This window comes from Caloenas nicobarica, chromosome 10 (genome assembly GCF_036013445.1).
Source record: "Caloenas nicobarica isolate bCalNic1 chromosome 10, bCalNic1.hap1, whole genome shotgun sequence".
NCBI lineage: Eukaryota > Metazoa > Chordata > Aves > Columbiformes > Columbidae > Caloenas > Caloenas nicobarica.
The window spans coordinates 7,227,685-7,250,154 of record NC_088254.1 but is presented as its reverse complement, the minus strand read 5'-3'; the positions used below and the strand labels follow the sequence as shown (position 1 = coordinate 7,250,154).

At 36.9% G+C, this 22,470-nt stretch overlaps 1 protein-coding gene across 7 annotated transcripts in view; it reads right to left on the bottom strand.

Annotated features, from left to right (window-relative positions):
* OTUD7A (OTU deubiquitinase 7A) overlaps positions 1 to 22,470 on the bottom strand; it is a 120,135-nt gene that overhangs the window by 44,735 nt on the left and 52,930 nt on the right. For 2 of the 7 annotated variants that reach the window (XM_065641415.1, XM_065641422.1), the window contains exons 4-6: positions 14,400 to 14,536; positions 4,313 to 4,469; positions 3,532 to 3,686 (exon numbers count right to left, since the gene is read on the bottom strand). In XM_065641415.1, the coding sequence (XP_065497487.1) occupies positions 3,532 to 3,682 (151 nt within the window). In that variant the 5' untranslated portion in view covers positions 3,683 to 3,686; positions 4,313 to 4,469; positions 14,400 to 14,536. The remainder of the gene's footprint in view (positions 1 to 3,531; positions 3,687 to 4,312; positions 4,470 to 14,399; positions 14,537 to 22,470) is intronic. The other 5 variants (XM_065641417.1, XM_065641416.1, XM_065641418.1 and 2 more) reach the window with 5 other exon arrangements.

Genomic DNA, 22,470 nt, shown 5'->3' with positions numbered 1-22,470 from the left:
CTGTAATGGAAGGAAGATTCTTTACAATACTCAAGAAAACTCAATACAACCTCTAGAAAACTCAAACAGTGAGGCAGATGACTTCCTAAACTAGATCTAGTGCTGTTAACTGCTAAGCTCCTTCTGCCTCCACATACCTTTCCTTGTACTTTCTCCACATCTGCATGTCTAAGTTCCCATAGCTGTAGCACATAAATAGCAAGTAACCTACAATTGGACTTTCAGACTCTCTAAGCAGTATTTGAAAAGTAGGAATGAAACAAATTCTGTATTGGACAAACACAAACTAATTTCTCATGCAATTTTATCCACCAATGAATGGCTGATTAGACAGATATAAGGCTTCTCTAAATGTAGACAAAGCAATTTCATAAAACCAAAATTAATTTCTTAGGCAGATCTAAGAAAACCGCATTTTTAATTTTGGTGCAGCTTTAAAAGTCTGCATTCACATCCATTTGCAGATGTGCACGAAGAAGTTCTCATACCACTGAAATAATGTCTTTAAGATTTTAAGTCCATGAAATCTGACCTCCTTAACAGTTAAGCAATTGCACAAAATTCTAGAATTGGTAGCTCCAAAGCGTCAAACTGAGCATAGGCTTGACCACAAGCTCCCTGTGCAATACTAAATCAAACTTGGTCAAAGATACAAACATCAGCATATGCAATGTAATTGCAAAAAGGCAATCTTTGCACTAGAAAGATAGCTACCAAAACAGCCAAAACATTTCTGTAATCATTCTTTTGAATGATAGAGAAAATACAGAGACAGAAAGTAAGACTTGGAGCTCAACATGTTTAGGTTATCAAAATTATATAAAAAAGCAACTGGTTTATAGTCTTATTTATGTTAGGATACTAATAGCTGGCAAGAAGAGCCAGACACAAATACATATAGATACATATTATTATTGGGTTTTTAACCTCTTTAAATCTTCATTTAAAATAAAGAATGGACACTTTCTGGAAGATATGTGTCGAGCACAACAAGCAGAATATTTTAGTGAGACAAGCAGCTGTGCTCAATACACAGTTCAACAGAAAAAAAATGCAGGGATTGTACCAGCAGGACAGATAGAGTATAACAACATCAGCAGAGCCAATATTTAGGACAGCTTCTGGCAATTTAGAAAAATCTATATGCAATGTATAGATTTTTTTAGCTATTTGTGCAACAGTCAGTATATACTTAACTCCCCCATTTGTTGCCAAGCAGAATACCAGATATTGTGCACAATGCTGTCCTGATACATTCACAGGACAATCAAAGCAAAACAATTAATATATTAAAATAACTGGATAAGGAAGCAGAAAGCTTTCCTTGATTGTCTACAGGATAGTGAAATTCAAGGAATTTCCCCCAAAAGATGAACAGGGAAACAGTATTAGAAATGGCTTTAAAAAAAATATGTGTATGCTCAGCAGAAGCACGATCTGAACATTCAGTCTCAGCAAGCTATAAAAACAGAATCTGTGAGCAGATCAGAAAGAGAGAAGAGCTACTGTACCCTGAAAGAACTGACCAAAACTTGTGATTACATGGAAAAGAGGGTCTATACAAGCAAGCATTTGTGGCCTAAAGTCCTTTATGACAGCCATTTTGGGGCTACAAACTACAATCAAATACTGAAATTTCTCAAAAATGTTGTGTACACCTGTTTTCAAATTTTGAATTGAAAATATTATGCAGACATCATCATCCAAGACCAGGTGCAAAACATTTGCTATAGCCTTGTGCACCATTGTATGTGGAGTTGCTCTTCTGAATATAGTTTCTCTTTAAGAAGTTACTCCACGGGTTTCAAGTGCCACTCTCAGAGCCCAGAGCATCTACACACCGTGACAAGTATGAAAGACAGTCATCATGGTGTAGGGGTGGTAGCCCCTTCTGTGTCTTTTTTAGACAAATGAGAAACCACTGGATCAATTATTGTCCCCCAGCACAAGATACGGCCAGTGTTAGAAGCTGTTACACCAAATGCAGCCAAAACTACATGTGCTGAAATGTTCCTGTGAGCAGATCTCTTGTCCAGAGCTAGCAACAATCCCTTTTACTTTGATAAATTCCTGTGTAGGAGGAAATAATTTGGGCTAGATGCATGTGTCTATTAGCCTGTTCAGAATAATTGAATTGCTTATTGCTTATTTCTTTGTTAGTATGTATGGTATGAATTTATTCATTTACAGAAATTAGAAGTACAACACAGAAAAATACTAGTCTATGTTTATTTGGAAGCATTATCCTTTAACGGAAGGAAAAACATAGCAATAAAAAAGAGATAAGCAGCTCTTCTGAACTACCTCTGATATGTAGGAACACTTTTTCAAGTTTGGGCAATGCTTTGTCAGCACAATAACTGACAATCTGTCTTGATACTGCTGAGAAAAATCTTCTCATATTCTTTTTCAAAAAGACGAACAGACCAAGATAGACTCTAGGCCAGAACGACAGGCCAATTAAATCAGTCAGACAAAACAGAAGTGTCTTAAACATAGTGAGCCAATGATGATACTCATAGCTAGGTATTTATTTCATGTAACACAGATTACTGGGAAATGCTGCAAAATTGCGTGCACCTCTGTGTTAATAATATGTCATTTCTTTTTACTGAAAACCCAGAGTAAAAAAAAGAACTTAGAGCAAAATTTAAAACTTTCAGCATACATACAATAAAGTGAAATTACTCTTGCAAAAAGGAGGTATATACCCTGATGTATACATTTAAGTCTATTGTAGCTGTTCAGTAGTTACTTCGATTTAAACCACAATTTCTTAAAGCATATTAAGATTAAAAAAACCCCAACTTTCTGATAAAAAGTCCAGTGTGCATCTATCAAGTCGCAGAACCACCTTGAAATTTGTATATACATCACCTACTCATTTTTAACTTCCCATCTTCACACTTGTTAGCCCACATCAGAAGAAATGAACAAAAACAACTATTACAAAATGACTTCAAATATCAAAGGTGTCTTTCAATTTTTAAGCTTATAAACTTAAACCAACTACAATAAAATACATTAAAAACCCCAGATAGCTTCCCGATATGGCCTGTTACATGTTTTGCAACCCAGCCATTTGACTCCCGCACCATGAAGTTCTGATATGCAATGCATACTGACTGGGCCCCCAAAAAATCTCTGGTTTCTCTACCACTGCACAGTAAGCCCATTTCAGACAAAACTCAGCTGCTTTGCACGGTGAGCCTAAACATTTACGACTACTTTCTAGTCAGCTGAAAATGACAAAATTCAGCTAAAGCCCCCTCCCCTCTACCCTGGCACACATACTTTTTAAGGCATGACTGTTAATAACCTAAAAATACCGCAATCTAACACTAAGAACTTTTCAAGGCTTTTGATGAAAACAACTACCTTAGTATAATCTATGGTCAGCTTATAACAAGACTTCACTTAGTAGTCAAAATACTAAGAAATGCCTGTTTCCATAGACCAACTCTCTCTTTTTATGACAGGTTCTTTAAGCAAGCAGTGAACATAGGAAATACTTGTGTGCTAAAACCTTACCTTCCAGTAAGTCTCTTGCCAGACCCGGTTCTGCCCCTGTGGACCGAACAAAGTCTGACAGGACTGCATCCATATCAAGAGTCATGTGATCATTCAGAGATGCTGCCAGACATGCAGCAGTAGCAGGACTCGCTGGTTGGCTAGAAGGCATCCATCTGCCCAGAAGAGAAAGAAACAGGACTTAAGGATATACTCCTATGTGATGTAAACCACATTTTTCCTCTCTTCCCCAAACAAGGTTGTTAAAAATGCTAAAACATTCAAGTTACAGCATATTAAACAACATTTGCCATCCATCTCTGCCTTCGTCTAGAAGCTGGTGATTGCTCGCATTGGAAGGTTTTCTCTTTCTTAACATTTCCTATTTGTATTGATTTTTCTTATGTGCAGCTTGTAAATCTGCAGCCTGAAGACTCCAATCTAGCTAAACACAGGCGCTGTTCATTCAAAGCACAGTCATCATATCATTGTCAGTGCTCATACACTGAAGTTTAGCAAGTGGTTAATGTTTGGTTAGCCTAGACCACTTTTGCCTGACTTACTAACATACACACAACAGAGCTTAGTATTTGTTCTTTATTTGCCTTGTCTTCTGTAATTTATAGTTTCTCCACTGTACTGAGTCTGACTGGGGTGGAGTTAATTTTCTTCATTCATCTTCTACAACTGTGGCAGTTGCAGAAATAATGCAAAGCAAAGAAAACAACATGAACTTAAATGATACACAACATAAGCAAAAGTGTATGTTTTACTGTCATGCTTGTTATTGGTCAAAGTTTACCTTTGAACATGAATTAGATTTTTCCTGTTAATTCCTCCTCACAGGCTCAGCTGCAATTTTACCTCGTGCCAAGGGTAAGGACTAGCATGGGTATTTCCTACTGGTAGCAGATGATACTGGTTGGCTCTAGCTTGTACCACAGCTACAAAGAAATAAACTGTGAAAGAAATTGGAAACCAGTTGATTTCACTGTTCCCCAAATGAAACACAGTCCTTTCCTAGTCCCTGTGCAATTACCTGGTTATATTTAACCTTAAAAATTGAATGCCTTTGCTTTTTTAGAAATTGCCTCATTCTGCAAGTCCATATTGCAGGTAGAATACAGACATCATTTACGCTCTGCCCTAGGAGGGTTGGGTCCTGCTCAGCCTCATCCATGGGGACTGCCTGCAAAACCCAACTTAACCCAGCAAACCGAAAGTGCGTGGGATGTGGTTATACATTTACACGTTCTTCAGTATCAAAGCAGACTACGGTGTTGCTAATCCTACCCACTTCGCAGTCTTCTGGCCCCTACGCTGTGACATTTTATATTTTATACTACACTTCTACATTTATGCTTTTATACTATTTATACAACTGTATTATGTTGGGGCTGCTTTAGGACAGCAGAGGAGGTGATCCTTTCCCCTTTGTTCAGCCCTGGTGAGACTCATCTGGAGTGTTATGTCCGTTTCTGGCTCCCCAATACAAGAAAGACATGGACGTACTGCAAACTGCACATCTCGATCACCACTGGACAAGGGAAACACTTCTAAAATGTAACATAATGAAGATGTAGTAACAGAAGGAAAGCTGGAACTACTGAGGAGGCTAGTTAAAAAGGAGCACAGACACTTCAGGACAAGAACTACCTTAGTGGATTATGGGCACATTTGGCATCCTAGCTTTGTCACAACTGAATCTGTTTCAATGCAAATGCAGGACAAAAATGCTACTTTAAAAAAATAAATACTCATCCATAGGTCAACTGTACTAAACAGCACTAACATCCATACAAAAAGATCCCAATAAACTGAATACAACTAATTTATTTAGTGACTAGGAGAAAGAATGAAATAAATCTAACCAGTAGGATAGAAACATATGGACCAAGCTAGAAGAACCTGCCCAGGTGAATGATACAAAGCATTAGCAAATTGCAGGTAACAATCAAAAGTGACTCAGTAATATAATGACTGCCAATTTAAAATGTACCAGCTGGGCACTCAAGTACAGTCACTATGTGTGGGGGCTAGACTGCTCATAAATTTGGAAAACTGAAGTGCATATCAGTCTGAAGAAGTCAATTCATTAATTTTCTCAGTATCAGCATTAATTCAGTATTTTCAACAGTAGTACTGAAAAGATACCCTTTTCACAGCAAAAGACAAGACCAGTCTTTTTCTGCAGTTATGACATCACACATCACCTCAGAATTGTCTCTTGATTAAATGATCAGACACATTTCGTTCTTAACTCATCCCAGCAAAGGTTGTCTAAGCTGCCTATGAATATCTTTCCTACAAAAGAGGTTCTTTCTCATAATGCAGAAAGTTCTCTGTCTATATGTAGAAAGCAGGTAATATCTGTGCATTGACAGCTGATGAAAACACAGCCTTACCTCTGGGTCTGTTGCATGTGAGCTAACAGTTGTTTTACTGAAAAATAATAATTTTAAATGAAATACTGTCCAGCTTCCATTAGGTAATGACGAATAGCTATACACGTAGAAAATATCTGCCTTGTGTGGGTGTCAAGGAAGCACACTCAACGCACACCTTCCAAATCCATGGGAGTGTGAGAAAATGTTTTCTAGTCAAATGCTCCCCCTATACCTGTGCATTATGCTCTATAATTCTGAGGACTCTGGGTTCTGCAGATGTGCTTAGAACATCTGCATAAAAATATCCATGCTATTTAATACTTCCTGTTACTCATCAGACCTAAATTAACAGCACAACATAGATTAATAGTGTTTATGCAGACAGATGTGTCTGAAAAGATGGAAGAATCAATGATGAAACAGGTTAACGAATGTTAAAAATGAAAGAAAACAGAACAAACCCAGTACTGATTACCTGAAGTGCACTGGTTCACTGTGTTGGATTACTTAAAAATTAAATAAGGTCTACAGGACTGTCCCGACTGCAGTTGGACTCCTGCACAGTTTCCATGCAAACTCCAAATTTCAACAGTGCTGAATTAAGTGCATCCAGTGCCGTAAGATAAAACTAAAATCTCTGCTACACATGCAATTGAGGAGCAACCTGCTGTGGAACCTCATTCCTCACATACTGGTAAAGCCTCACAAAGTCCCTGAAACATTATAAACCGAATGTGGTGCTACCAAACCCACAAATATTAACAGATCTAGTAAAAAACAAACAAACAAAACACAAAACAACATCTCCCACAACATGAACTGCCCCCCGCCCCACACACCCACTTCAAATGTCAAATACTAGGTTTCCTACTGTAGCAGTTATCTTGCCAACTGTTAGTACTAACTACTAACCATGTACTATTTTTGCTTTTTTCATGCAGCAAACATCACCCCTCTACCCCAATTCTAGTCATAACTATCAGAGGTGGCAGACAGTCTGGCTGTTACTTGTACTACCTCACCATGAAGAAAGACCTTTACAAAAAGCCTGAACTCTGCATGCTCTGCACTCTGAAAGCAAGGAGCAGACTTGGTAGGATCCTCTCTGTACACATGTGAATCAGCACTAATTTTTTTTTCCCCAGAGGGAGCTGTTTTCTCAGCTCTCTAGAATTTAGAAGGGGGCAAAACCCAACAAATCAACACTCAAAGAAGTCTTAAAAAAAAAAAAAAAAATATATATATATATATGTGTGTGTGTGTGTGTATATACATATATATGCTTGCCGGAAAACTACTATTAGCTGTGAAAACCCACCCAGATTGAATAGTAAAAGCTACTAAGCAAGTGAAGAAAATCAGTTGTAAAGAGGGAGGCAGTGACTCAGAAGCCGTCTGGCCACCGGACTCCGTGTTCTCACCAGACGAACAGAGTCTCTCCTCACCCACAAAACCACTGCCACTACCTTTGCTCCGGGTGGCTCCTCAAAGCGTTAGCACAACATACACTGTCAATAGACACACTTGGAGGAGATCTAACACAACAATATTATACCCACCTGTCAATAAGCATCACTCCTCTTGTGGTTAACAGTATAGACATACGCATATACTTGCAGTTTTCCTCTCAGATGTGCCACACGACACACAAGCAGCACTTTGAACTAAATGTAAATGGAAACATCTTGACCCTCAAAACGCAACGAAGACCTTGGTTTTCACTCACTTTCTAGACAACTTTCTTCCCTAAATAATTTCTTGTTTATACAATGCAAATACAAGAGGCAGTGAAAGGGGATAATTTGTTGTCTAATGTAAGAAAAAGCATTTAAAAATATTTAAAGAATAGAAACTGACTGCCTCTAAATGATAAGATAGGTTAATAGGATTTGAAAACAATTTAATACAATCTCAATTAGAGTCGATCTTTTCTACTCCCTTAAGTACATCTCTCTTAAAACTGAGCCATACTTGGGGAAATATTCTTCGTCTGAATCTGAATTTGAATTCTTCAAAATCAAATAGCTTAATCCAGATAAACAACATGAAGATTTTTTTTTTCAAATACATGGAAAGAGATGTGTAGAGCTAACTACTGAAGCGAAAGCAAGTACATTAAAACAGATCCCATGCCTCGAGAATACAAATACCTGACAAAACAGGAGTGAGGAACAGAAAGAAAACAGCACCCAAACAGGGCACAGTGGAAAAACCCTCAGGAAGACATAATGATTAAACTGCAACTCAGATCTTTCACTTCCATAATTTTCAAAGAAAGGATGAAATAAGTACCATCAATAATATGCCCAGTCTCAGTGCTCTGCAAAGCCAGTGGAAAGACACTCACCAATTGCATTAAACCAGTTCCTCCAGACCTTTTTTTAAATTTTTCTGCAGTGTGATGAGGCTAAATGCCTGTTAACATCACTGATTCCTCTCAGATGGTTTGGCAATCTACAGGCCAAGTGCAGACCGCTCTTGCATTGAATGCTCATGCTGCTTGCACTCTTAGTTGTGAAGACAGAAAGACCCTGGTTGTGCACAGCTCCAGACTTTGAAAATAATTCTGACATGCCATATTTGATGGAGAATGGCATAATTCTACAGTCTTGACAATATCATGAAATTGAACCAATGCACAAAATAAGATCGTTTCTTCTTAGTGAAACATTTAAAATTTTTGAGCTCAAGCTGTGCCATTTTTCATTCTTTTCTGTATGCAAAATATATTTACTTACAGTTTCACAGAGATTTTCATTTTTTAGTAAGCCGGAGAGTTTTTAGTTCTTACATTTCTAAAGCTGCTCAACTCTTGATTAGATCACACTTTGCCCAATGTTCACATCGAAGATAAAAACTATTATGGGAAAAACTGTAATTAAACAATCAAGTCCATTAGAGAAGATTTGTTGGGGGGGAACATCAGCTTTAAGGGAAGTTAATGTGGGCACTCAGCTTTTCAGATTGCCTAGTAGGCATACCAGGCATATATGTGAGAGTCGCTAATTGTTCAGTGCATTTGTTGCCCAGGTAAAGGTGAATATATACAGGACCAATCTGAAATACAGAAAGATAACACTCTGCCAAGAGTAGCTGAAGCAATGAGACTGAATTTCTAATGTTTTTGCACAAATGAAGACACAATCTTGCAAATACTGTGGTCTGCCCACAGGAAGACATCATGAAACTTCTCCCTACCCTTTGTTTGGGTTACCTTCAACATTATTTAACACACTACCACCTCAATTGAGTAAACTTTTTGTATTCAGAATAATGCTTCCATCATGCTTTGCTTCGGTGTTCCCCTGAATAGCAGGGGACTTTTACCTCTGTGTTTAGATACATATATTTTTATTTCTGTACAGATAAAGTCAGGTCTGCATCCAAGATATAGTTGGAAAAAACAGAAAGAATTACTCATACAAACATGTTTCTGTTTTCCAGTGTTCGAAGTTGAACTAAAAGGCAAAACCAAATGACAGATGTTGGTGAAGCCTCTTCTGGAGCACTGGGAACAAGTTCAATAACTTATGTTTCAGAGAGACCAGCTCAGACTGAAACAGGTGAAATGAAAGGCTACAGATTATCGGAAGTTAACTGGTTTGTCTTAGGACAAGTCACTACAAGAGCCTGGACTGCAGAGCCAGTGAAACAAGGTTGAGAACTGCATGAGACTGTTCTTCATAAATACACCAAGCCACAAAGAAATACAGCCTGGAAATAAAAGACAGGGCTCCCTGTGACAGAAATACTGGGAACAATCTTTCCTTAGAAGCTGGGGAAAAAAGAATGAATTATTTTAAAAACCAGAGATACCTCAGTACACGTAAAGTACAGTACAATGTACTGCAGTGATAGGGAACCAGACTTGAAAAAACAGGCAGTTTTCTTGCCATCCTGTGGCGTGTTTTTAAACTGTACTGAATAAGCTGAGTTTCTAGGAAACCCTTTCAGGGGTTATTCTCACTAGGCAATAGAATAAGATGGCCCTCATTGCAACACTAAGCCACTTCCTATACGACAAAAATCTGTATTGAACCTTTCCCCTGTCTCTCTATAATTTCCACTTTGAAAATTATATGGGCAATTTACACGCACATAGGAATTTGCTTACATCTGTAATAGGACATACACACATGGATGGGGTTTAAATAGAGATGCAAAGAAAATATCAGGATTTTAAAAGCGAGATTTTTCCTGAAAATGAGTTTATACAGTTATTTACCTTGGTGAAAAACACCTTTAATTCACAGCAGTATTTTATAAGCCCTTTTCAAAGGTCACAGTGATGTGATAAATTAGCAAAAGGGCAAATTGTCTCTTTGGAAAGAAGTCTTCTCCCTAGTTTCTGCTACACAAACGTGTAGCATATATTAAAATATAGACTATATTATGAATGTTCATCTTTGTATGTAAATACTGAGGTTACAATACAGCATACTAATAAAAAAGATACGTGATTGTTCAAACCACATGCTAAGCTTAGTTAACAGGGTCTTTTCCTCTGTACAATTTGACCCATTTTTTGTAAAACGTATACTTCATCGGTAAAGCATGTAAGCACTAGCTATAGGAATTCACACATCTTTGCTAAGCTGATTAGAATTATACATCTGATAAGTGGTTTTATTGAAAGAAATCCCAACCACTAGTATATACCACGTTGCTAAAAACGTAACCACATTTAAGTATTTTTGGTGTGGATCAAGCATGGCAAACACAGGCATGTTAAAGTGTTAACAGCTCACGTGAAGGTTCGAGTTTTTCCATAAAATTCTTAAGTTCCCAAGACAGTTTTTTTCCTAGACACAATGACTGAAGTTGGAAAGATGCACAGTGTCTCAATAAGCACATTCAAATAGAAGCTCACTCTGTTTCCTAACAAAAGCAGCTCTCAGGTAACTGTGTGACAAACAACAAAACTGGTTAAAAAAAAAATATTCCACGCCTTTTTTTTCCACTTTTCCTAGCTTCCCCTGCAGTGATTTCACTGTCTCCAGAGATTCCAGGTCTTCGACTTCTACAAAATCTTGCTAGTACTGCCCTAACTTGGATGGCACTGATGCTGCTACCAGCAGGATACTCCAGCCCACCAGCAATTCAAATGTGACTGTGAAACACTGGACACAAAGCACTTTTTTCTAACAATGCATAAAGCTGCTCAAGCCAAACAGTCTCAGAACAGATCTCACAGATCATAGTGGACTTAATAATTGAAGTTGAGTAGATATTTATGCTCAGACTCCTATAGCACAGAACTTTAAAGGCCAATTAAAAGAAAGTATCTCTCTTAAGTTTTACTTGCACACTTCATATTCATCCCATTCAAATTAGATTACAGATTACTTTGCCAGCTTTGCACTTGTTTTGTTTTAAACAGGTTTTGTCTTCAAATACCTTCCAGTTTTAGCTGCCAAGAATATAAAGATGAAAGTCAGTTTTTAACCTCACAGTCAGAAGAACGTCTCCCATCGAACTAAATGCATATTATACTCTTATATCACAGTTAAATAGGACCTAAATTTTGCGATCTGTTTTGCACAACTAAGCCCATGCTTCTCACAGAACTCCAACGAAAGAAACAAAATATTACTCAGGAAACATATCTGTACAAAGTGTACCATTTAAGCTGTTGTACACTTCACCAAAATGTTCCTTAAAGCCTCTGTACTGAGCTAGGAAAAGCAGCTCCTAAGTCATACAAGCACCTTTAATCTGACTCCATTCAAATTAGCTGCACTTGACTGAGTCCTACCAGCAAATGGCTCCAATAAGAGGCACTGCATAATTATAGAAAGGACATGTGGTCACAATTTATTTGCAGTAATAATCACCCTGTTCCGCAAAAACTGTAAAAAATGCTTTAAATAGTAGCTGGTGAATTAAAAGGCCTTAGTTGAAGCAGTGAAAATGATGGTAACAGCCTTACAAAAGGTAACATGCACTAGGCTTGGTGGCACAGTGGGGTACTTATATGTTAATTATAAAAGGTGGACTCTCAAAACATGTAAGACAACAAGGCTTTTAGTGTCTAGTACAATTATGGGTCATCTACCTTCTCAAGTATAAAATATCAGAGTTATAGGAACAAAAGGTGAAGAACAAACAAGAAGAAAAATAAAAGTTCCAATCAGGCATTTTTACCAAGGTTTTGTCTACACAATGGAACTCGGGAAAATTAACTCAAATTAACTGATTTTGTCCACGTCCATTAAATTCCTTTGCAAACACTTTCATCTGGGAATAAAATGTGGCCTTAATTTGGTTTGGCTCATCTTGCCTTAGAAGTGAATTAAACTAAATTCACTGGAGGCCACTTTAATTATGAACGGGAGAATGCACAGAGACTTGGTGGGATTTAAGCTGCCTTCTTTAAATTCCTACATTTACTTGACTTGCACAAATCCTCCTCAGTATCTTGTGTGGACAAGCCCTGAACGGATACATTAGATGCAGAAGTAAAAAAATAGAGAATGAGGGAAGCTATGCTGAAGAACCCACAGTCAATGCACTAAATCCCCGTGGGAACAATTGAAGAAGAGCTGTTATCAAAGAGAAGAGAATTGTTCAACTATTTCAAGTTCAGTTTTAGGCAGATACCAAAGTTCAGAGACCTAATGAGAAGTATTTTAAAAATGCAGCTACATTTCAGTTTTCAGAAATGCTATTTAAAACCTCTACTATTTGCTTATTTATTTGAATTATTTGAAGCTAGATCTATTGATAGAGGACACCACTAAATCATCTTTTGAGGTGATTTACTTAAGAATTAGAGGTTATAAGCTATTATTAGAAAAGAGTAGAAAAGAAAAATTGAATAAATCATGCTGAGTTTAAAAGCTATGGCATACTTCCACTGAAGAAACATTATGGGAAAGTAGAGACAGCTTAAAATACCTGAGGCCCCATAAAATTTTCAGAAACACCTACAGTCACTAATGACACTGATAAAAACCGAGAGGTCCTTCACTTGCACTCCAGCACTGACCACAGCCTTGCAGAACGCACAGCACCAGCCCTACATCAGGTGCACAGGCAAAAGGATTAATTCATCTGCTCAGATGTTCTGCTGGAACATTTTTACAGCTGTGTTTTCATAGAGCTTCAGAGAGTTTTCATAACACTATTGTTCTTACTCAAGAATCATTATGTTCTCAGAGGGAAAAAAAACCATTCTCGATAAATAAGAAGTCTACAGGAATAGGCATTCAGAACTAAAATAAACTGACAAGCAGGAGACGGAGCCGTTCTAGGTAAGGATCCTCTACATATCTTCACCAGTATTTTTTCAGGATAAAACACCACCATTGCTATAATGTTTTTGCTTTCATACAAGATGACAGATAAGAGAATGCAGGTAAATCAGTTACAGTGTTTCTCTTATTTTATCTATAAGGGCCCTCACAGTGTGTTGTGTTCTGGCAGAAAGCAAGAGATAAATGTAATGCCTCTAATAAAACTGAATTTCCCTAAAACAAAGACCTTCATTTTAAATCAAATTCAAGCATCAATTATTCTTTTATCTGGAAGAGTAATAAAGAAGTAGGCAGGATTATACTATACTATACTGGAAATAGAAGAATTAGGGTTTCAAATGTTAATATGAGGTCTTTTATTAAACACAGATTTTCATTAAGTAACATGCATCTCTTCCACTAAAATATATCTCTACAGAAGCAATATGAACAAGCTAGATTTTTTTCCTCATTCAGAATTTTTTCCCTCATTTTCCCCATTTAATTTTTTTTCCTGACACTACAATAAGGTATTGTTTGCAAAAATTGAACATATTCCTCCAAATGTCATCCTTCTTTCAAATAAAGAAGGTATGCTGGCCGTAACGCTAATCTTAACATAGTTTTCTCCCATAAAAACATCTATCATACTCTGCATGCATAAAACTTACATCAGCATATAAAAAGCAAGATATCTGAATAACCATTATTGGATATACATAATGTGGAGTTTAGTTTTTTCAAGTTTGCATTACATTACATATGAAACACTTGGGCCTACAGACACCACGAAATGCACACTGCTCGACACCACCACACTGAAGACCAGCTTAACCACTTGCTGTTTCTCACATTTTGAGTTACTTAGCCCCCTATTTCTACATGGCAAATTCTAAAATTGTCATAGCAACAGGAGCTAAGGCTTCATTTACAATGCAAACAATCTTTTCCATTGTGTTATTCATGCATAACCCCCCAGCTTCCGATTTGCCTTGTCTCGCAGTCAAGCTTTACCGGGGGATGTGGGGAGAGGAGCAGAGCACACAGGTAGGACACATGGACACACAGTGGTCAGGCAGCTGCTCAACCTCAACCTCTGCTTTACAGCAAGTTACTTCCTCCTATACTTTCATTTAGGAACAAACGCTACTTCTGAGAAGCCAGGCTGCTAAGATTAGTTCTCCTTTTAAGGCTGCTTATTCTTGAGCTGTAAATAGATACACAGCTGATTAAAGCTACCTTTAAGCAAGTTTTTAATTTGACTTACTTACAACAGACTTTAAATAAGAGTTCCTTGAGGCATGTGTCAGATGGGCATTACGCTGCTGGTTTTTGGTGAGGAAAATAATCCATTTTTGCCACAGTAGAAGGTATGAATAAGCAAAATTTTGTCCCCTGAGAAATCTGGAAGAAAAGAAGTGGTATATTAATAACTGTACTTATTCCATGCTATTTGAATAACAATAATGACAACTGGCAAAAATCAACTTTACCTTTGACCTTAGGAGCCTAATAGATACTACTCTCAATGCGGATAAATCACCATATACAGTAGTTAGCATTAAGATTACTTGGGCATAACCCAGACAATTAAGGAAAAAAAAAAAAAAGTATTGTGAATGTACAAAAATATCCTTATGGCTACCTTATGTGAAAATAGTAATTCCCACTTAAAAATTCATCTAACAGTTCTCTTTAAGATTCACCAAATACACCTTCAGAAATTTTTCTTCGTATAAGCTTTCAAAATTTAAGGCAATGAACTACTGAAGAGTTATCCAGGAGAAGAATCAACTAGGATAGCCATTCTTTTTTCATGGAAAAGAGGGACAAACACATGAAGAAAGAAGGAATACTACTTTATTTCATGGGATTTATTTTCAAAATCAACAGTATTTCCCTTCGCATAAAATCTACTCCTATCTCTTAAGTATAAATCCTGCTGTTTGCAAATATATAATCTAATTACTATAAGCTTCACCTTATTATTTTAAAAGGCACTTACAATCAGTTTTACTGTTTCTGGCTTTTTAATCCATTCACAAAACACTTGTAACTGAGGCCAGTCTTATAAAAATCAGGATTTAACAGATATCTGCCCAAACCCTTTCATAATGGAAAATGTTCCTTCCAATAATGCAGAAATATAACAAGGTCAACATTTTTTATGAATTTGTGAGACTTATGATATGAAAACAGAATATTGTATTATTTCTCATTAGTTCCTAGAATACCACATTTCCTAGAAATAACTCAATCTCAGTAGATAATAGTCCTTATGCAAAAAATCCCAGTTGTCTGTGTCAACTGTAACATAAAGTGTTTGTGAGCTAATATATAATACTTAATAAGATTCCTATACCTTTTTTTTTCCCTTCACCATGATGTATTTTCATGCAAGAATTATACATCTGACCAAAGAATTATCTTCAGTTCTTTTTTGGAGCTTGCTTATGAATGAACCGTATCACAGATATCCTCATACAGAAGGAGATTATTTTAAAGTTCAGAATAACATAAAAAGAATCATTTCATACATTGCAAAGGAAATATAAGCAGCAGTCACCCCACATTTCCCTATGACCCTCATCTTTGTCACCTTCACAGACCTTTAAAAAAACCTAACTGTAAAACCTCATTAACTTCCCGAAGTAACTTTTAATAGCTCTAACACTTTCAAATACACTTGAACTGCAAGGGATAGAAATAACCAAGTGTGAATATGCCTCAACATTTCCATCTATATTATGAAATTCCTAATAGCTGTGGGGAAATAACTAAAAACTCTGTTATGCAGCCTTCAAAATCAAATGATTATGTTTCTGCTAAGGAGATTTAACTTTTATCCCCACCCTGGAAATAATCAAGCAGTCAACGCATATTCCTTTTTCCAGCTACATATTAACAAACAATGAATGAAGCATTTTTATAGTCTTGTTCAAGGCATCAGCTGCACAGAAAAATAAACCCTTTCCATTCAACATTCAACCTACTTCAGTTGAAAGAGGACTTAATGCATGTGCTTGCAGTACGTACATTTTTAGCAAATCACAATGTACCATTTAAACTACGCTAAAAACGATTCCATTTACTTTGCTGTCATAAATAAGTGATCTAAAAGATTACCGTGGATACTACAATTGTTAGGGTATGAGGAAATGCATGTAGCTCAGCCCTTTTTGGCACTTCTCACACATGCACTGCAGCTTCAATAATTTATGTAGTTTTCCGTTTTATCTTTTTAGTTTTTATCTGTTTCACTGAACACTATCCTTACCTTGATAAGTACAGCGTGCAAAAACTCAAGCTTATACATGACTTGCAGTGAGATTTATAGCAGTTACTGCTACCCTTGCAAATAATTTCTGCAGTCGTTCTGTGAAATACAAGTTCTTTGTTACAAATGGCATTTCACCTGACTAGCGTATGAGAGAATACAATCATAATCTGTGAAGGAATCGAACATTAAGGCTAACTTCAGACCTAAAGAACTTAATTTTGTTATTATGAAAGGTCCTTCTGAGGGAGCATTCTCCCTTGTATGTATTTCAAAACAAAGAACTTGATCTCAAACGGGTCTTCTGAGGATAAGGAGTCTTAGTAAAATCAACTGAGGTCAGAAGTTCTTCATTAAGAACAAACACTCACAGTAACCTTCTCATTTTTCCCCCTATTTTTGTCTGATATTTCAAAGTAATCATTGACAAAGAGCTGAAGAAGCTTCCTCCACTGAGGTTTTAGAAGTACCTCACTTTTCTTTTGAGACTGTCACGCAGTCCTTGTGCTAAACTCAAAAGATATCCCATTTTCCACTTCTATTTCTAACACAGCACTGAAATACTTCCTACAGCCTTCTCAGGACCAGCTGTACAGCGCTGAAAACCTTCTCTGCTAATATTCTGTTGAACCTAGATCAGCATATCCCCACAAACTCTCAAGCATGTACTCACTTCCATTATTTTTTTTCACGCGTGAAGTCTGAAGTAGTTTTAGTACAAGACACCAGCTTTGTGCTTAGTTTCTGTTAACACTAGGCTTCTTCAGTGTAAATTCTACATTCGGAACAAGGCCTTACATTAATCAGTGGTTCTTCGCAAAGATTTCATTTAGCTCAAGCAGCATATGAAGGAAAAGATGCCTCTAACAATAAGAAAGCAGTAGTATTTTAGAAGTCATATTATATAATTAATATTTATTATTATTTATGAAGTGCTAGCACAAACAGATGTTCTTTCTGTACTGAACCTTCATCACATGAAATCTCTTTGAATTCACTGCATGAGAAGCATCTATCACTTTAGCTCTTTCTTAAGTCTCTACAGTTTGTCACAAGCTACTGATGAAGGAAAAGATCTCTGCTCTAGGTAGCAAAATTCTTATTTACCCTGACTAGTGGTTCTTCCATGTGAGAAACGGAACACATTTCTCCTCTCCTTGGCTTATTACTAGTTTGACTCAGAAAACGTGTGCAGTGGATTGGGCTGTCAGGGACATGAAGGCAGAAGCTTAAAGAACATCAAAAGTGTTAGCATTATGAGCTTTGTATAAATAGTCTTATTGGTACAATTCTCTGAGCATCATTTATCTTCTTGCACATGGAGGCTGGAGAAAGGCTCAAATGCTGTACGTTAAATGCACACGCAACACGTTAAGACTTTAGTATAGTCCTTCAAAATGGAGCTTTCAGCATATTCATGCCTTGAGGTAGACAATTCAGCTGCTATTTTAAACAAAAAGCTTGACTATCTGTTACTCTCTACTTTGCATTGTTCCTCAAATCAAGGCAAAACACACAATGGTGATTTTTTTCCATGCTTGTGGTTCATCCCACAGCTTTAGTGACAGACTGATAGGAAAGTTCCCTCTCTTACAAGTACGCAAAAAATAACACCAGAACTGAACTTTGGAGATTCAGATTATGTATAAAAAGCAAGTCCTTGTAAGTCCTTAGATGCATATAATGTAGAAAGAATAGCAGGTTACTAACTTGCCAGGCAATATAATGTGCTGGAATTCAACAGTAAGTATATCAACTCAATGTATACAGCAGTTAAATGAGCTACAGCAGGAAAGAGTTCACACAGACACATGCAGCAAAACAGAACTGGTAATTTCCCTCAGCCCTGTGACTCCCATCCTCATTTCTGTGAAACATGAAGGTCTTGGTTTATTGCATTTATGTTGGAAAACCAAACTAAGAAGAACAAAAGGCTTAATTATTTTTCCTAGTAAAAACTTCAAATGCTTTGATGTAATCTTCAAGATTTTTAGAACAACTAGAGATACAAAGGAGAAAATAAAGATATAAGACATGGAATCTGGAATGACTCATTTCACAACATTTTGAAGATGCATAATTTAAGCATAGAAACTGTGTGTTTCACTTAAACTACATAAGTAATTGACAGTCTGTGAAGAACTCATTAGGAAAACTGAAAACCATGCATCAGACAAATGTAGAGAGAAAGCACTCACTCATCCTCTCATTTCAATAGTACAGAACAATATATCACAGATGCAGTATTAAAGGCCATTAAACAACTCAAAAGCTATGCTGTTGACTGAGCTGTCACAGCTTGCCATGGAGCTGATCAGAACTTCAATCTTGAACTCTTCCTCAGCTCAGGGTGTCAAACTGTAGGAAAGTCATGCAGTGAAGGTCACGCATAGCATTTTATACTGAGAAAGAATTGAAACGTGACTCTAATCTATTATAAGGGACACTGACCTGTTTTAAGTGCTCTGAAGACACTTATTCCTACAGTCACTACAGCAAGACTAATGCATAATTATTATAAATCATGTTCAATTGGTGGAATCTTTGCTTATCTCAAAAATCTGAAAGTTAGTATCGGGGTCAGGAAAAAAAAATAATGTTTTTTTCAGTTGTGGGTTATTTCTACAACTTTCTGCCAGAGTAGGGGAGGATAGGAGGATGTAAGCACATTAGTTTCAATGCCAACCCAACAGATCACTTTTCATGGTGGAAAGGGAAAAATGGCAAGTTTTGTTCCATTATTTAAGCAGAAAAGTACCTACTCTGAATTAAATCTTGAAGAAATTGCTGAGACATCCTACTGCAGTTGTAAAGATCTTTCAAGTCCTAGGCAAAGAAATAATAGATACCTGTACAACGTGACAAGCAACATCGAAGGAACACCTTGCAATAGGCTGAGTGCCTCAGGTTTGGCATACATGAAAGGCTTCTATTGACACATAAAATGTTTCTTAAACATGAGGGAGGAATTCTCTGTGACCAACAATCCCATGCAGCTACAGTTGCACTGGATAAAAAGTGTGCCTGACGGTATAAATTAATTTGTTTGTAGGACTGCTGTAATTGATAAAAGCAAATCAGGGTTGACTTACAAATCAGTACCTACAGCAGGTGGATTTGCAATGCTATCTCTGACAGTAAACTTCTAACAGAGGCAAAGCTTCAGGCCGTCTGATTCTGGACAATTTTTTTCAGCTAAAAGTGCTGTTGAGGAAGTACTCTTGGTAAGAGGAAACGGAGTCCCACATTGCTAGGCCACGTCCTGCAGTACCTCTGGTTTTACTTCCACGTCACTGATGATCTGTTCTAAAACTGACTGAAACTCAACCAAGTGGTGCTTGGTAGCCTCTGAGCATGTTAGCACTATTAGTCTAGTTCATATGAGCAGCGTGTATTAATTTACGTGCTGCTGTGAAATACCAGTATAGAAAGGATTACAGAATACAAGACATGTGGCTAAATGTCTTTTTCAAAATTTGTCAGAGACCTCTCATACTCCATTTAGAGATATCCTGGCGGCCAATAGGAAGGTGTGAAAACAATTTTCTTCAGGGAAATAGCAAAAGAGTAAGCTTGGTCATTTGTGCCTTTGTCCTGGCTTATTAAAGGTGGTGGTGGTGTATTTTTTTTGTCAAATGACAACACAAAACGTGCAGATCTTTTTTAGAAATAAAGGCAAAAGTAGTACTGTACCATTGTAATTCTCTGTAGTTTTCTTGGAATCTGTTTCTTTTTTGTTTTTAGACTTCAGCTTATACATACTAGCAAACTATAAATTTGACTTCGTTTTCAAGAAATATGTCCAGCAACCAGTGTGAAATGATCTGGTATTAAGAACGGCTGTTCATCAAAATTAAAGAAAATATAAGAGGCCCTAAGCAGCAAGAAAATCCCTCTTTCAGTTAGCCAAATCAATTCTGTAACATTCTTTAAGTTTTCTCTCACTACAAATAAGCTATAGCGACCTCTAGACATAAAAATGGATAATCTCTTTGCATTCGCAATTTTTCCTGTAATTCAGGCAATATAAAAAAAAAAATTAACAGGATATACTCAGGCTCAATGAAGAGAACTGGAAGCTGATGAATCAAGGAAAGTGTTATAAGGAAACATGCAGAAGAACTGTACACAAAAGAAAGGCATTAGCAACTAACAGATACTCAAAGTTTGATGTTAAAATAGAGCGGCCTGATTTTTGAGAGCTTTTGAACAGTTCTAACCAACTGCAACAGGATTAATGGACATTCCACATCTCTAAGAAGCAGACCATTAGTTCTAATTGCCACTGTCGTCATCATCTATTATAATGTTCTATGAAAAGCAGGACACAGTTGGAGTTAAATATCAGTGTGTGAAACAGGAAATTTAGGAAGCCAGAAAAAAAAAAAAAATGGAAATTGCTATTGATGGCAAAATAAGCCTGAGGGTTGGGGAATAAAACCCTTCACCACAGCGAATATTGTTGTCTACAGGCAACAGCTAAAGAAAATAATAACAGTGCCCTTTTTTAAACTTATGTACCAAATCCACATATTAACACACCATCTGTAAACTAAATGAAGAACAATCTCTCCTGAAACAAACTGCTCATCATAGAGTACTAGACAGAAAAAAAGAGGGGAAAATACAAAAGAATTTATATTCTCTTTGAGCCTTAGTCAACAAACATGATGCAAACATCACTCTAAGGAATTAGAACATGTTTTGTAGAGCTCAGTGCAAGCTTCACCACATAAACAGCTTTTAGTTCAACCTACCGCAGAAGGAATTATTTTTATATATATGTTTAAAGATCTCAAACATGTGGATTTCAGAAATAGCTGCATTTTTCTCTGCTTTTTATAACAAAAAAATGCCCTGGAAAGTAGAGAGCGTTATAAAACAAAAATTCCTTTTGTCTTTATTTTAAATATATATTGAGCAAACTTCTCTGCTTTGCTGCTGATCTGTAGATAAATGCACAGTAAAGCTGTGGGGAGTCAGTCCCACAACAGGTCAGTAGTGCTTGATAAGACAGATGCTTAACAAACAGGCAAGACTATAGACCACTTAGAAGGAAATAACAAGCAAACAAACCCCCAAAACACAACACCACAAGCAAACAAAATCTTTTGCTTGAAACCATGTTCTATCATCACCCACAAGAAAGCAACTAAAAGAGCTGATCAAAATGGTGGCTTAAGCAGAAGCGGCAGTGAAAAAGGGCTACTCTCATTTCCCTGACAATTTTTGCAGGAACCTGTTTGAAAAATTATGTTTTTATCATTTATGTCAGTCACTTCCCACTAAATCAGTTGGTTTGCCAGACAGTGAATACGTGCAATATTTGCTCATCTGAGTCAGCTCTTCTCTTACTTACAAATGTTTTGGAAAAACCTCTTTCTTTTCAGTTTGCTGAACCAGTCAATCAACCACCAGTACTCTCCATTTCTTGACAAACAGAATGAACTACTTTCTTGGAGATGCAGTCAGCAGACAGCGAAAAGCAAATAATCTATGGGGAGTTCATAGCAGTTTAAAATGTAAAAAGGTACCAGCTGAACTTTGTCTTGTTGATAATAATTTGTTTTTTCAAGCATTAGCATCAAAGTAAAAGTGGTGGTGTCAGGAAAAGAAGAAATTCACAACTATAACTTGGATCTGAACTAAGCTAATGACACCAGTATTTGTGTTTAATTGGTTTAGAAGTGGATCTGGTTATGTGCAACATAATATTAATCTATGCAACTCAGAAACTACATAGCAGCTACTATTTTCTTATGTACAACATCAATGTTTTCTATGATGATGATCTCTAAAGACTAGAGGCTTTCACTAAAAGGATGAAAAAACAGCACTTTCACAAACAGATTTCATTCAAAAGAGGTTCAGCTGCAAAAAACTACTCAGGCAACTTCAAATGGTACTGAGTCTGACCTATGATTTTTTACACAGCTGATGTGACTGAATATCTAGCCCACATACAAATATCCACACCTGCTGGATTAAATTAGACTGCCAGTCTCCTAAAGTAAAGCAAAAGACCCAAAATTATGTAGGCAACCTCCAGGAGGTGGTTGAA